The 15,654-nt window shown below is 36.8% G+C and overlaps 1 protein-coding gene across 1 annotated transcript in view; it reads right to left on the bottom strand.

Moving 5' to 3' along the window:
• Window positions 1-15,424, bottom strand: part of tecta (tectorin alpha) — a 39,907-nt gene extending 24,483 nt beyond the window's left edge. Inside the window, exons 1-8 of the mRNA XM_046839842.1 lie at window positions 14,790-15,424; window positions 14,292-14,456; window positions 13,562-13,701; window positions 12,367-12,548; window positions 11,699-11,955; window positions 10,822-10,948; window positions 10,515-10,631; window positions 4,950-5,268 (exon numbers count right to left, since the gene is read on the bottom strand). Of these exons, the coding sequence (XP_046695798.1) occupies window positions 4,950-5,268; window positions 10,515-10,631; window positions 10,822-10,948; window positions 11,699-11,955; window positions 12,367-12,548; window positions 13,562-13,701; window positions 14,292-14,456; window positions 14,790-14,808 (1,326 nt within the window). The 5' untranslated portion in view covers window positions 14,809-15,424. The remainder of the gene's footprint in view (window positions 1-4,949; window positions 5,269-10,514; window positions 10,632-10,821; window positions 10,949-11,698; window positions 11,956-12,366; window positions 12,549-13,561; window positions 13,702-14,291; window positions 14,457-14,789) is intronic.
• Between the last annotated feature and the right edge of the window lie 230 nt (window positions 15,425-15,654).

Raw genomic sequence — 15,654 nt, 5'->3', positions numbered from 1 at the left:
CAAAAGGCGGGGAAATAGTGGGTAAATCCATCGTGATAGGGTCTGGGAAGTAGATGGGAAAGAGATGGGAGTCAGATGCACCTTTGTTCACAGAGGGACAGTGAAGGTAACTAGAGACCAAAAAGGGGCTGGACGTGTGAAAATCCTCTGGACAGAAGGCCAAACCTGGATTCCGTATGTCCAACGTAGGAATCCCAATGGAGGATTCGTTTACACCTTGTTGCCTTGTTGTGTAAATGCACCCATATTCTTAACCAATCCATGGAAGAAGACAGAAAAGATGATAAAGAGTTCAATGTAAGACGGTACAACTCTGCACTCATTCTATCCTAGCCCAACAGTATAAACAGTGGTAAGGGAAGAAGAAAGGGCACGAGAGAGAAAGACTGTGATTTCTATCTTTTCACTATCTTGTCTTCCTTATGATGTAATGAGTTTGCTAATAAGACATATCAGCCCATGTCTTTTCTCTCCATCTTCCACCCATTCTTTTGATTCCGCTTTTCAGAACATTTGGTTGGTGATTGTGCAATAGGTCAGCTCATCCGAGATGGCTCTGTGTCATCTGAACCAGTTTCTGTCTCACAAAGGAGTGACTGTGTCATGCTTAGTGATAAGCTCCAACACCACTGTTTGGGTATCAGAGTCAAATGTCTGATAAAATGCAACTACTAGTCATCAGTCTTACTAACTACCTGTCAACCAAATGAAGCGGTTTCTAAAGATCCTGAAGTTTAGCACACTGTCAATAAGCACTATGAAGAACTGCAAAGAACTTGTAAACATTTCCATGGGAAAATGAAGTTCTCAGGATAACCAATGCTGTGTACTGGTAAGTCTTCCAGGCTTGAGCTTGGAAGGAGTAAAAGTCCTGGCCCATCAGTCTTCCCTATCCATCTCTTGCTTAGTTGTTGGTTCTTTCTTCTTTCCTTTTTGACCACAATGTCAAGCTCCTTTCAGGTAACCTAAACCTCCCCAAAAATTACTCCCTCTCCTGGCCACACAATAAGCCTCCTTCAGCCCTCCTTGTCCTTCCCCAGCTTTGTGGTGCAGAGGGTGGATCAGGCTACTAGCAACCTAGCCAGAACATGTTCGCTCCTGGTACAGGGCACGGCATGAAAAGCTTTCTTAAAGCCCCCACCATTCCAAAACACACCAACTCTCACAGCCACCTCCTCTGTGACCTTTCCTTTGAGATCAGCCCCTGCTTTCATGGCCTGGTAACCGTTTGTCTGACTCTTACACTTGATATCCCGGCAGTTCACCATGTTATTTGGTGTTGCCAAGCTGATGGTGAACTCTGACTGCTACTTTACTCAGGAAAGCTTTTGCTGCCTGATAGTGAACCCACTACGGATGTGAGAGTTTTTAATCCAGGAGAATGAATGGTGTGTGTGAGCTTTGCCAAATTTAGCACGTGCGACTCTCACCTGTAGGCGTGACAGGGATAGTCCAGCCCTTCTTAGCACCTCTTGGCTTAGTGACACCAATTAAACTTGATTATTTTTTTCAGCCAAGTTGTTGTAGTGATCCAGGTAACAGACATGCTGAAGTACTGGACAGGATCCAGTTGGATAGAGTTTACCTGCACTCTGGGGTAAGTGTTTTGTTGTGGATAGACTCTAAAATGCCACAGCTAAAACCACCTGCATGGTTGAGAAATAACCTGCATGCTTAACTGCTGAGATATCAGAATCAGAACTAGAATCAGGTTTATTGGCCAAGTGTGTTGACACACACAAGGAATTTGGTTCCAGCTGTTAGTGACTCTTTTAAAGTTTTAAATATTGACATGTTGATGCTGAACTAAATAGTCATGAAGTTGCTAAGTTCATGCCCATTGAATTTTTGAAGAATTTCTGCCCATTGAATTTTGTAAGTGTAAGAATCACTGACAGCTCAAGGCAGGAGAAAAAGGAACCTCCCAACAATATATGGTGAGTATTTATGAAGGACTGATTTATTTGGAAATTTGGATAATTTACTAGGCCAATATTTATGAGAATAAGAAAGATACACCTTTAATATTTTCTGGTAAAAATCAATTGCTGTACAGCACTTTACGATGACACCATCATAACTTAAAAAGTCGAGTCATGGCCTAGCGTACCCAAGAGTCTTGAAGAATGGTGATCGGTATGAGGTAATATACTGTAATTTGTTAATACCTTATTCAATTACAGTGCACAATTGAGCAAAGCGGCCATAATAACTTAGACAACCGCTGCAGTAAATTTATCTAAAGACTGAGAGGCCAAATATTGCACTGTTTTGCTGTAGTTTTCAGCACTTAAATCAATTAAATAAATCACTCAGTCAAATTATCAAAAGTGCATGTGTGCACTGCAATTTGTGTATTTATAACTTTTATGGGGCCATATCATATCAGGGCCATATCTCTAAATGGACTTGCACTGACTGACTATCAAGTGATTATTGCCCTAATTGATGTGGGACAGGTGCTGACATGAGTAATTAGCCGCTTTCATTAGTTATCAGCTAATATGACATCTACATTTCTTGAATATATTTTGTATTTATGCTGTCTTCCTTAAGAAGTCGTCATTACAGAATAAATTTGGGATTCTTTAGTTTGTCCGTGAGATGGTGGCTGTTTTTGACCCAGTTTTAAATACTAACTGCATGCAGCAATTAAGGAATTAGCAAACTCGTGTGATGATGAATAATAAGAAATGCTTTAATCCACTCTGCATTTTAGTTGTGCCTCCATCCAAATGTAAAAATTTAATTTTATCCAATGAATTAACATCAGACTTCACTAATCAGAGCTTGCTGCATTGTTTTTGTTTGTTTGCATCTCTGCCATGGACATCGCAGTTGATTATATAATATTATAATATTATATAATATATTTGTGACAACCCTTTTTCCACACACTGAAGAACAATGCTGACAGACTAAAAACTCCTGTCATTAACACATCAGCTATTAATCCCTTTACAACAGCTAAACATCAAAAAGATGTCAAAAAGGCTTGGTTAAAAGATGTAAATAAAGCAAAAGGATTGGCATAATGAGCTACCAAACTGCATGACAAGACTGACTCACTTGATCAAAAGATTAGGGAAACATGATTTGAGATGGAAATGAAATAGCAGTGGTAGGACATGCGTCACACATTGATGAGGCAACAGTAAAATGCAACACTAATGTAATGAGATAAAAACAAAACACAAGAAAAAAAAACACATTAGGACGTGATATAGCAACAGTGATTTATCAATAAGACAAACAATGCTAGAATAAGAACAATGCATGTAACAGTGTGGATAGCATATGTATCCCTCTTCAAGGGACAGCATATGTATCTTATTCATACAGCACCATTAGGTCAGCCAATTCAGGATTTGAGTCACTTTTTTAAATGAAACGTAAAAAAAGAAAGGCTGGCATGATTTATTTTTAAACAGACTTGGCAGATGACTTTATTGTCATTAATGATGTACTGTCCATTGATACATGTTATAAATGTTCATACAAACAAGTGAAATTCCCTTGAGTATCATCACATGACTTGGTTTGAATGCATGTATATAGATTTCTTGAACCAATTCAATATAGTATAAAGCCTGATTCTTTTTTCTGTATAACAACAAAACGCATACACTAAAAAACAGATATGAAAAAGATAAATCTTTTCTCTTATTATAATTTTTAAAAAATCATTTAGTTCTTTAAAATCTGTGTTACAAATCACATCACACCAATAAGAAGCACCTTTTGGATAAACTCTTTGTTTCCTCAGTATATGACTTACCATACTCCTCCTCCAGCCTCAATATACTGTGGATATTTTGATTAAATCAAAATAGCACATTAAATAAAACTGCCAAATGACTGAATGCCAAATTACAGCAATTTTACTCATGATACATGATACATACAACTATCAAGTCTTATGGGCATATTAAGTCGTGTGTACCAAAAATCAAACAGAAAAAAACTGACCAAGAAAACCAACAAATCACAGAAAGCCTCAAAGGTATTTTTTGCATAAATAGAATTATATATATATATATATATATATATATATATATATATATATATATATATATATATATATATATATATATATAAAAAACTTTATATTATTTGCCCATGCAAATTCCCATGTGATGCGAAGCTGAGTTCCACCCCATTGCAAACATTAAGTGGTCTTAAGAACGGAAGCTGGGCATTAGGATGTGAACCGCATGTGAATAGACACATGAACCCAGGAGTTTTAATATAGTGGGTGACCCTATTGTAATCTAAGCAGGAAGAAAGCCATCCTGGCTGTTTGACTGAGATGGTGTTACCACAGCCTAGGAACACTTCTTTGACTAGGCCAGTCATGATTCAATCGTCAAGCGGTGCTAGCCTCTAGGAAAAGCTAAGGAAACATTTCCTCCTTATTTACACTTGTTGCAAAGAATGAAGGAAAATTTAATGAAAATAAAGGGGAAATTGTATCACAGGTAAGTCAGATCAGACTCACTAATTCAATATTACTATGCAAATATTATTAGCTGTATCTGAATTAAAAAAATGGGTTTGTTTAATACGGAGATTGGTGAATTCTATATACATGAAATATATAAAATACACAAATTATATGCATGGCAAAATAAACTATCAACGGAATGAATTGCAACCTTTAAAATCTTTATCTTAAAAAAAAAAAAAAAAGGAAAAAAAAAAAAGAAAAACACACACTGACCCTTTTCTATTAAATTAATAGTGAAGAAAGAAAAGCTTACACCACAATTCAGTCTTTTTGGAAACAAATACTTCTGCTGGACGGCATTAGATCTCCTCGGTTCAACTTAATAAATGGTCATCTTGAAAGTGCACATATCCCTTTTATCTCTTTGACTTCAATTGGGAGATCTTCGCTTTCATATAAACTGGTCCATTCAGTCTTTGTTTTTATAACTTTTTATTAATTAATTCTTTGATACTACCAGGATCTCATCTCCATCCTGTATGCTATAGAAATGGAGGGCTCGGCTTCCATACTTAAGCTCTTGAGGTTCTAATATGAAACCCTTTTCCCTGGCAATGAAGAAGACGCGCATGTTCTTGACTGGCAGATGCACCACATGCATGAGCTGCTTCTTTAGGTCAGCCACAGTCTGCTTCAGCTGAAGCTCCAGCTGCTTGATGCTTTCCCCAAAGCGCAGTTGAATCTGGACACTGCTACGTGAACGTAAATACATGTTTGCCAGTGGTTCTAGGTGCCCATAACAGGCCACAAGATTGTGAAACCTGTAAGAAACAAAAGAAACAGGAAAAACTTGATCAAGATAGTTTACTAGTAGTACTGTACAGTAAAAACCCTTGTCTAAATGGACCTGCTGGCCCACAAAGACATGATCATGCTCTGGTCGTGCTGGAACTGGTTGTTTGTCCCCTTAATTGTGATGAAGGGAAATCTTAACTATAGCATGAGAAGACATGCTATAGAATTGTGTAGAGTTGCCAGACTGCCACCGTTTTGTGTATTTTTGTGAATGTCAAGTTTCAAAATCAAATATTATGTGGTCAACCTGAATGCACGGTGAAGTATCGGCAAACACAGTCATAAAACATGAATACAAGATGTCATATAAAAACATTCTTTTTCAAAAAAATTGTGTAAAATACTCTTTTCCTAAGAAAAATCTGCTGTTGTTGGAAGGATTGTTACCATTTGCACTATCCATGCTAAAACAATAAGGTGGCTCATTAGAACATTCTGTAGTGTGAATGATGGCCTTGCAGTGTCAGATTGATGAAATCATGACTCATATATTTAATAATAAACAGGTTTTGCCTTTAAGAAGGTCTCATCCAGGGACTATTCCCAAGTCAGCCCAGTGTTCATATAAAAGGGGTAACTGAAGAGTCTATGGTTGAAATAAGCCATGTATTAATAGAATTTTAATCATCTGGTCTCGTCGGTCATGGCCATTTCTTTTTCTAGCTGTGACTACAGAGTGTGTATAAAAAAAGACCTGATCCAGATGAAAAGACATGAAAGAATACATGGTAAATATTAAAGATTCATGCCAAACACAAGAAGTAAGCATTCAAAAATGACTGGATTAGGTTAAAAAAACCAAAATGTTGTAATATATTTGAGCGTATTTATGTTGGTGTGTATTACTTTTAGTCTATTGGTTTAACTGCTTTGCAAAGGACAATGTGTTCTCTTGCCATGAGAAAGTTTTCCGTAACCCCGCTCTCCAAGTTACTGGGTTTGTGGGAAAGATAAGAGGACATCAGGCAGGAATGATTCAAAAAATCTAGGAAGGGGGGTTAGTAAGGGGGGCTCTTTTTGCTTTAAAGTGCTACAGTACCAGCTATGCCAATCAAAGTAATTTCACTCCCAGACTGCCAAGAATAGTGTCCCCACAAAGCTGAGACTGAGCGTGGGTAGGTGCCTGCGGCTCCGAACCTTCACCAAGGGAATACCACTCCATCCATACAAAGTGCCACTCTGTCTAGGGAAAAAGCAAGACTCACTCAAAGGTCTCATTTAGCCTGAGCTAAGCTCTCTTAAATGCAAGCGAAATCACATTGGTGGTGATAACACATCCGACCTGAATTCCATCAGCGCACTATTCTCTGATCGGTCCCTGAGATGAGACTGGACAATAGTTGGTGGAAAGTAAAGCAGGTTCATAGTAGGAGATATACAGTGAGTCTACTGTACGTACTGAAATACTGTAAGCGATTGAACTTACAGAAAGTAAAAGAGACATAGACTCCTTTAATGAGGACTCAACAATGACCCAAATGATGGGGATGGCTTTCAGCAAGATTGTCATAGTGAACTACCTGTGTCCCACTGGTTTAAATGCAACTTGTGTCGTATGGATAGGTTAAAAAGGTTTAAAAGGTTAAAAATCAACTCAATGCGATTCTTGAAAAATGCTATATAAGGAATATTATTTACATTATGATCTTCATGTCCGTGCCAAAGCTTTATGTGCACACGTTCATGAATTACATTTAACAATACACACAAATCATCTCTTCAGGAATCTGGATTTAGATTTAGATCTACAGTCTCAACAAGCCTGAGGTGACAGTAGCAAGAGAAGACAGCCTACAAAGGACATGAGAAATGAATCTTATGAGGAACCAGATTCTAGTGGGAACATATCCCACTAAAAAATGAGTACTGGGCAGAATCTGTGCAAACTCCAGGGTATTCAAGTGGGACAATTCATGGCATTAAAGAATGAATCACAAGTTTGGAAATAAAGATTTGGGAAAGTGTGTGTTGATGTGATTGTGTAATATTTACAAGCAAATGTTTGTACAGACACTTTGATTAATAACTACAAAATTCCCTTATTATTCAGAATCACTTGATAAAAAGTGCTTTGATCATTCTCTTTTTCTCTTCTAGCCAATTTTTTTTCCTTATCTCGGTTTCTTGCCTTTGCACAGCTATAGTTACCTGGTTGACATAAAGCCTTGAAACCTCTTTCATTTCCATCATATTCACCTCCCCTCATTCCTTTCTTGTTTTGCCACCTCTTCCATCTTTCATCCAACCGCTCTTCTCTTTCTCTTCACAAATCTAGCTGTGATATTTATTCCCACTGTTAAAGTTTTGGATTCTCAAAGGCTGGTGGACATGTGGAACCCTTTATCTTTATTCTCGTTAACTTCATTTAGTCACTCTTTAGCTTTTTCCCCCACCTCTATCAGGCAATCAGCATTTACTGTGCTGACACAAACAGGTCCTCTCTTGGAACATTTCCATCATTCTTAACAAAATCTCTTTTTTGTTAGCACAAAGGCTGTGGGCAATAGATCTGGCAGGTCATATATCAAATTGCCTCTCCATTACTACTTTTACTTCTTATTTCAGGGTGTAACTAAATTACTCTGCTTGAGAAATCTATAGGGTAAGGGCCTGATCTGTGCAACCAATGCATATGACTGAACAGTAAAGGTTTACAATTACTTGAGCCAGCATACCACTTGCTATATCCCTTCAAGTTCTCAGAGATAACATAGCCATGGTTATACGGGCCCAGATTTTGGCTAAGCAACCATGGCAGAGGCTGAGGTTACAGAACCTTTCAAGTTTTCTTCATTTCCTAAACAGTTATTTTTACAGCATGAAATCAAACCCTACAGAGCTAAGCAAAAGTAAAGGAGTTTTAAAGAGTCACTGGTTTAAATTTGACTCTGTACCTGCTGGTTTGTTTCTCATGTTTTAGGTAAGACACATAATGGTTCTTTTTTTAGCGAGGGTGTGGCTATATTAAAGGTCACTTACTGGTCTTTGAACATCACACACTCTCTCTTTCTGGTTTTCACTCTATTATCAGGAGGACCGATTACTACTAGTAAGGGCAAGGTATCTGAAACAGTAAGAGGCAACCTAAACTCACTCCTAGTGTTTTTACCAGTTCTACCCACTTAGCATCTGCTATTCCCTTGCCCTTTTGTTTTTAAAGTTTGAACTTCATTCCCCATGGAATCTTTCCATGCTGTGGGATGGAAAAGAGAGAATGTCAGAGAAAGAGAGATGAAGGCCAATCAATCTATTTTCTGTGTTGAATGTCACAAGAAATGTAACTCACTAGACTGAGACAAAACACAGCCCTTGAGAAGATGTGCTAATTACAGAAAGGTAGCAGTTTAACTATAAGTTGCTAAGACTCACATGACCTTTGCTTGGTTTCTATAAAAATGCACTTATTATGAAAGTACACATTTTCTTCATCTAGATCTTTCCTTAGCACTTAAGGCCATTAAAAATTCCATATCCCTCCTTCCTTTTACTACAGGAGTCCCTGTGTCAGAATATTTACACATCTTCCTCAATTCATTATGTGAGAGAACAATAAAAAAAGAACTGAGAGAGAGACAAACACACACACAGAGAGAGAGAGAGAGAGAGAGAGAGAGAGAGAGAGAGATTCACTACTTCACATGCCACCTGCTATTTCAGTCCCCTTAAAACCTTAGAAAAGACTCAAGAAGAAGGAAAGGTGGACAGGAGGATATAGAGAAAAAAAAAAAAAGAATCAAGCTGCCACCTTGTATATCAGTTTCCTGGCAAGAGTATTCTGGCACAAAGGCGTCTTTGAGGAAGCAGAGACTGGATGCATTGTCTCTCAAAGGTTAGCCTCCTCTACAGGAGAGCAAGCCCGAGAAACGTCCTCTCCCAGGTTAAGCACAACACGGAGGGCTAAATAATGTGGGGGATCCCTCTTCTTTTGACTTGTGCTGGGCACCAGAAAATACCCTCCAAAAATAAAGAGACAGGTGAAAAAGACAGAAGGGATGCAAAAAGGAAATATGAGGGATGAGCACAAGACATCACCAAGCTGACTTGTGCACCAGACTAGTGGTTGTTAAGGAGATGACGAGGAACAAAAATAAGTGAATTGCAGTTAACGTGAACAAGCAATTTTTCAGATAGAGCCAAGGAGGCAAACGCACCGTCAAAGTGGTAAACGATATTGTATTTGTGTGTCTACATTATGCTTGTGTTACTGATCTCAGGCCTGGTTTGAATGGATCAGTGCACACACAGAGAGCTGTGCTGAACAATAGCTCTTAAAGCTTTCCATTTCGAAGAGATGTGGATAACTGATAGCAACTTATCCAGCTGCACTTCAGCTATTCAAAAGTGGAGCTGTCACATTTATGGCCAATCATGTTCTTAATTTATCTGCAAATGTATTCACGCGCATTACATTTGAAATAAATCATATGCATTCAAAAGCCTGGACTTAAGCTTGGATGATGCACACACAAGAACAGATTAATCAAAAATATCACTTCCTTTCAAAAGAGATGTTTATTAAACAACCCAACAAACTGTTAAGAGGTAAAACTAACTGTTTAAGCTTGTCTACCACAGAATATCTTTTATATTAACAACTGAGGATGAGTTTGAGGATATAACTGTTTATACCTGTTGTAATATAAGCTATAATGGGAAATAACGGTGTAATTTAATTATCAATTTATTCGTAAATCATCATAATTGACAGGTATTATAAAAGGAATTAAACATATTCTAAATTAATGTATAATATATTATTTCAAAATCATCAGATTCGTGGCAATATAAAGATTATTGATGGATACAGAGAAAAAAAGCCCCATGTAATTCTGTGAGATCTGATTCTGGTGTCAGGTATGTGTGCAAAAAAGAGAATAATAAATAAAGGAATAATGGTTTCCACCTGCTAAAAAGTTAAGAATAACTACAGAAAGCAATTCCTAACTAAATCAGGTGCAGTATGATGTATCTCAACAGATAGATTGCTGTGCTGTTAATAATTCTAGCTTTAAAATAAATATAAATGAATAGGCAATCCGACCAGTCCAGTAGCCAGCTTATAAGCATCACAAGGTATGTGTTTGTACGTGCGCATGTGTGCGTGTGTGAGAGAGAGAGAGAGAGAGAGAGAGAGAGAGAGAGAGAGAGAGAGAGAAAGAGAGGGAAAGAGAGAGAGAGAGTAAGAGAAAAAGAGAAAGAGAAAGTAATGTACCTTTGTGGCAACTCATCCTCAGGACAGTCCAGGTGATAGCGGATATAGAAACGTTCAGCATCCTTTCTTTCCTCGTCTGTCACCACACTTCCATTCAGAACATTCACAGAAGGCAAACTATAATCCACAGGAGACATTTTGAACACACACACACACACACACACACACACACACACACACATATATATATATATATATATATATAAAGAGAAAGAAATAGTGTATATATCAGAATGAGGTTATTAAGAATCTAATATAAGTAAATATGTTATTGTGTATGAGAGCATGTGTATATGCATGTACACACTATGCTATTGCAAGGTATCGCTTCTCTATCTCGGTGTATGTCTGCAGTAATGGGATTCCCATTAGACGCACTTCCTGAAGTTTTGGGAAGAAATTTAGTTTTTCAATGTCTTCCCAGCAATTCAGACCTAAAACCAGAGAAGGAAAAACGTCAATTACCAAAACTTTTCAATCCATCTATTGTATTATAAATTTAAAAACAAATTGATTATCAAAACTCTACTTAAATTACCCATAATTGAAACTGTACATCATGTAACAATACATCATGAAGCTTAATGTTCTTAGTTACATTTCGACAACCAAAAACTAATCTAAAACGCTGTTTGTATGTTTTTACCCTAGAACAGTACAGTTATTTACTATTATAACTATAATAACCATAATGAGTATGCTATTAGAGCTATAACTATAAATGATAACTTCCTATAACAGCACAACCATGATGGTTATATCATTCTAATAGCACAGCAACTTGCCACCATGAACTTGGCAAGAATTGTTGTTTATGAATAACTGGCACTATTTATTTTATACAGTAGTTACATTGTATGCATTGATAAAACAAATTTGATTGAGCTATTCATTTAATTCATAATACCACTTGCGCCATATTAGATATACAATATATACAAGTGTACAATGTATACAAGATGGCATTTATTTAAACATAAATGCCATCTGACCGAAAACTTCACTGTATAAGGTGATTTCACCTTATTATATATATTATATATTTATTCTTATGTGGAGCATCTGCCATACAAATCTCTGTCTATAGTAAAAGTAATGTAGCAAATACAATACAATATTATGCATTTCTGTAGAATGAAAAGCATTTTCAGTCCGTTGCTGTGTCATGAAGCTGCTCAACTAACCTGAATTGTGCAGGTTGATACTGTGCAGGTTAGGGAACAGGGACTGCAGTGAGTCCTCAGTCTCTTTAATGGAGGAGAGAGAGTTATTAGCGAGGATGAGTGATGTCAGACGCGGGTACAGGAGGCCCAGCTTGCGCACCTCGCTCCAGTCCTGTAGTAGATTATCAGTGATGTGCAGCAGTCGCAGCGATGAGCAGGGGACCCGTGACAAATTCACACACTTGTACTCATTCAAGCACAGGAAGAGCTCCTCCAGTCTGCAGCAGAGACGTGTGGTTTAAATGCAAACAGGAAACACAGGGTTTTTCTTACACATCTACACACACATACATGCGCTTGTACACTTGTCTGAAACAGAGACATTAATAACTCTCACAGACAGAATTCACCTAACCCAGACACATTAAGGAATGGTAACATACCATTCCAACATGTTAATAAAATCAATGCATATATTTTCTCATCCACAGACATACACACACACACACACACACACAGATGCAGACTTTGTAGATTGCTCCCCGAGAGCTCTTCAAGTCAGCAATACATACATACACACACACAGACACACACAAATAAACCAGGATGGATATAGGACAGAGGGCTGCCGAATAAACATACAGAGCTCTAAAGATTTTTCAGCACACACATTTGACTTGCACACTTACTCAGGGATCTTTTGTGTAAGCATGTGCACAATGTCCCAGGAGATGTATGTGTTGTTGAGGACGAGACGACGGAGGGATGAGAAGGCTTCAGCACGCCCAGGATCAAGGCTGGAATCCTTCAAAGGATTATTGCTCAGATTGAGAAAGTCCAATTGAGGGATGTTAGCCAAAATCTTACTTATCTATAAAGAAAACACATCAATAACAAGAAAGTCACATTTAGGGTTTCTGAACAAAAGCCTCTCAATTATTGTGCACATTCCACTTGTGCCTTTTGGAGTTATTTGCACTTTTAATTCACGTTCCTGTTGCAGTGGACAGTGTAACAGTGTAACCACAAGCTCCGCTTAAGACACATATTCATTTAGACCCAACCAGTATATGTTTCATAGCATTTGCTGTATATTTTTTTGCAAAAGCTGCAGACATGATTTCATATATATATATATATATATATATATATATATATATATATATATATATATATACATATATTAAAGAAGTCATCTGCTATAAAATGTGACACAAACCTAAGAGACAGTGAATTATACAAAGAATATGAGACAGTAGGCATCGAGGGAAAAAAATTCTAATCTAATAGAAGTTAAGGTAATTGCCAGTGTACTGCTGTGAATATTTGTAGTTGTAACAATAATATTTTAACAAGTATTATGGCTTCCACTATCATTAATCTGCAGCATATTTTATTTAATCATTTATTTATTTATTTATTTATTTATTTGCTTGCTTAATTATTTATATTTATCATGTTCCAAGATCATTTGAAGCATTTCTTAATGCAGCCATGAGATAAAGCTACCAGCTACCAAATGGCAAAAAAAAACAGGTCTAGCTGTTCAAATGGGAAGATGGAAAGAGTTTGTGAATTATCAGCACTAATACATCAAGTGTTGATAAAAAACTATCTTGAATCAGTAATAAATGTACTTATTTAAAGTTAGTGATAATATTAGAAAGCCATGTCTGAGTGATCCATCAGCAAACCAGGCTTTTGTGTTGCTTTCAAAGAAATGTGATCTTAGGGCACCGACAGGCCACAGTCTGAGCTCCCCCTAGTGGTCACATTTGCCCTTGCAACAACCTGATCATTTCCAGAGGGTCACTTTAGTCTTCATCATATTGCAGCGTGAATTAATTTTTGATGATCAGACATGCATACACTGACTGCCCTCACCTCTCCCCAGTCTCTGAACTGGTTGTAAGACAGGTCTAACTCCACCGCATGAGCACAGAATGTTGCCACTTCCTGTTCATCTCCAGCATGACTTATTCCACAGCTTTCCAGAACCAGCACACTGGGCAGATTTAGATAATCTGACAGAGAGTTCAACAGTAAATTTTAAAACAACTTCTTTGCAATAGCATTAAAATTTATCTATGAAAATAAAAATGCTCACTAAGTTTTAACAAGCTTGGATTCAAAGTAGCAGCAGCTTTTGTGCTGCAAAATGCATAGTTAATTAATGTGAGATTATGTTCTTCCACAAAATATCATTAGCTTGTCATCAGTGGTATCACTGATATAATCGTGATTTCTCTTTTGCTGTTTATAATAGTCTATTTCCAAACATGGCAAACAGAACAGTTGTAAGTATGTTAGTTAATATTTATATTATTTATTAATAATAATTTATATTATTATTATATTTGTGTCCATTTGGTCTTTTTGTTTTAGTTTCTGCACCAGATACTGTAAATATTCCACCAGGTTAGGGCTTTTGCTAACAGCAAATAAGTGATTGTAATTTAATAAATATTATAATTATGAACATTACATTAATGGGTTTCAACACTTAACCTTAAAATGTATGATGAAAGTGATAAAAAGAATAATCTAGTTATTGATTGGCAATACATTTAAATCATTTAAAACATGAGATCATGTTGGATTTTAAATATTTAACCTTCGACAAAAGAACCCTGATAACTTTTGTGGATCACCACACCAGCACCAGGTCCACGGCAGTAGGGGTAGTTGTCCGAATTGTACTTCTCAATGATGACCTGAACCAGAGAACGTCCCATTTCATACTCCATGTCCATCTCAATGTTTCCTTTCGTCTCTTCACCTATGCATGTTAAAAAAAAGACCAAAACATTTATATATTTATAAAATAACATTTATAAATGTATATATTTTAGTAGTTTGTGATTTGTTTCCTGGCCAGTAGCTTGACATTTGGAGAGGAAGTGTATTTTAGTACACTTTACAGGAGCAAAGGTCAGTATGGGTGAACCAGAAATAGTAAAGCAAATGCACATACATGCATGGGTATAGTACACTGTGAAATTAAGAAGTGTGGCAACTAAATTATAGTGCAAATAAATTAAAGCTTCATTATGAGGTGAATGAAAGTGACTAAACTTTAAAAAAAAAAAACATTTTAGAACAACTGTATTACCACAAACATGTGATTCCATCTTTGTGCTATGACTTTCTGCTGCTGTTATTAAAAAAGCTTTCTGGTTGTAGCAAATCAGATTTGAGAATTCAAAAGCACTGTGAAGTAGATATAAATAAACGATTATGTAATGTAATAGAATAGGTAATGTAATAGAATAGTATTATTATTATTATTATAAATCCGCTCAAGCTATCACAGAGTTTGAGTTTGGAAAAGGAAGACTTTGCCGGAAAGAAAGTTTCTGCTGAGCTAAAGGTGGAGAAATGTGCTAAGTATCTATTTGCTATTAATGGACATTAAAGGATCTTGTCTGCTTTGAGGATTTCAGAACTATAGTGATGAATAGGTGTTGAGTGAGATCAGATACCGTGTGTGTGTGTGTGTGTGTGTGTGTGTGTGTGTGTGTGTGTGTGTATAGTGTTATCAAATAACATGGTATATGTTTTCAAATATACTATATATGTACATTATTTAAAACGTTGTAGATATCGAAACAATATAAATATAAATAGCGTACACCTTTTTTTTTTATAACTTATGTAGTGTGAGGTAGGTTATTGGTCCTGGGAAACCGTTTCTTGCTCTATGCTGTATGTGTTTTAATAAACAAAAAGGATTGCGTATCGTGCCATACTTACACTTAACTTGCTTAAAGCAACTAAAATTAAACTTGGTAAAGTCCGCCCACTTCTAAACCGCTACCTGTGACGTATCCGCCTTTTTCCTGGGGCGCAAAAACACAAAACAACCGAGTATAACTTCCGCCGGAAGTAGTAGCAGCGTTGACGGCAGTATGATTTGTTTATGTTAAAATGGTATTAAAAAGCTCAGGAACATGTGCTGTTCGTTGTTGCACTTCTAA

Source organism: Silurus meridionalis, chromosome 25 (genome assembly GCF_014805685.1).
Source record: "Silurus meridionalis isolate SWU-2019-XX chromosome 25, ASM1480568v1, whole genome shotgun sequence".
NCBI lineage: Eukaryota > Metazoa > Chordata > Actinopteri > Siluriformes > Siluridae > Silurus > Silurus meridionalis.
The sequence above is the reverse complement of the archived record's forward strand: the minus strand, read 5'-3'. Positions and strand labels throughout refer to the sequence as shown.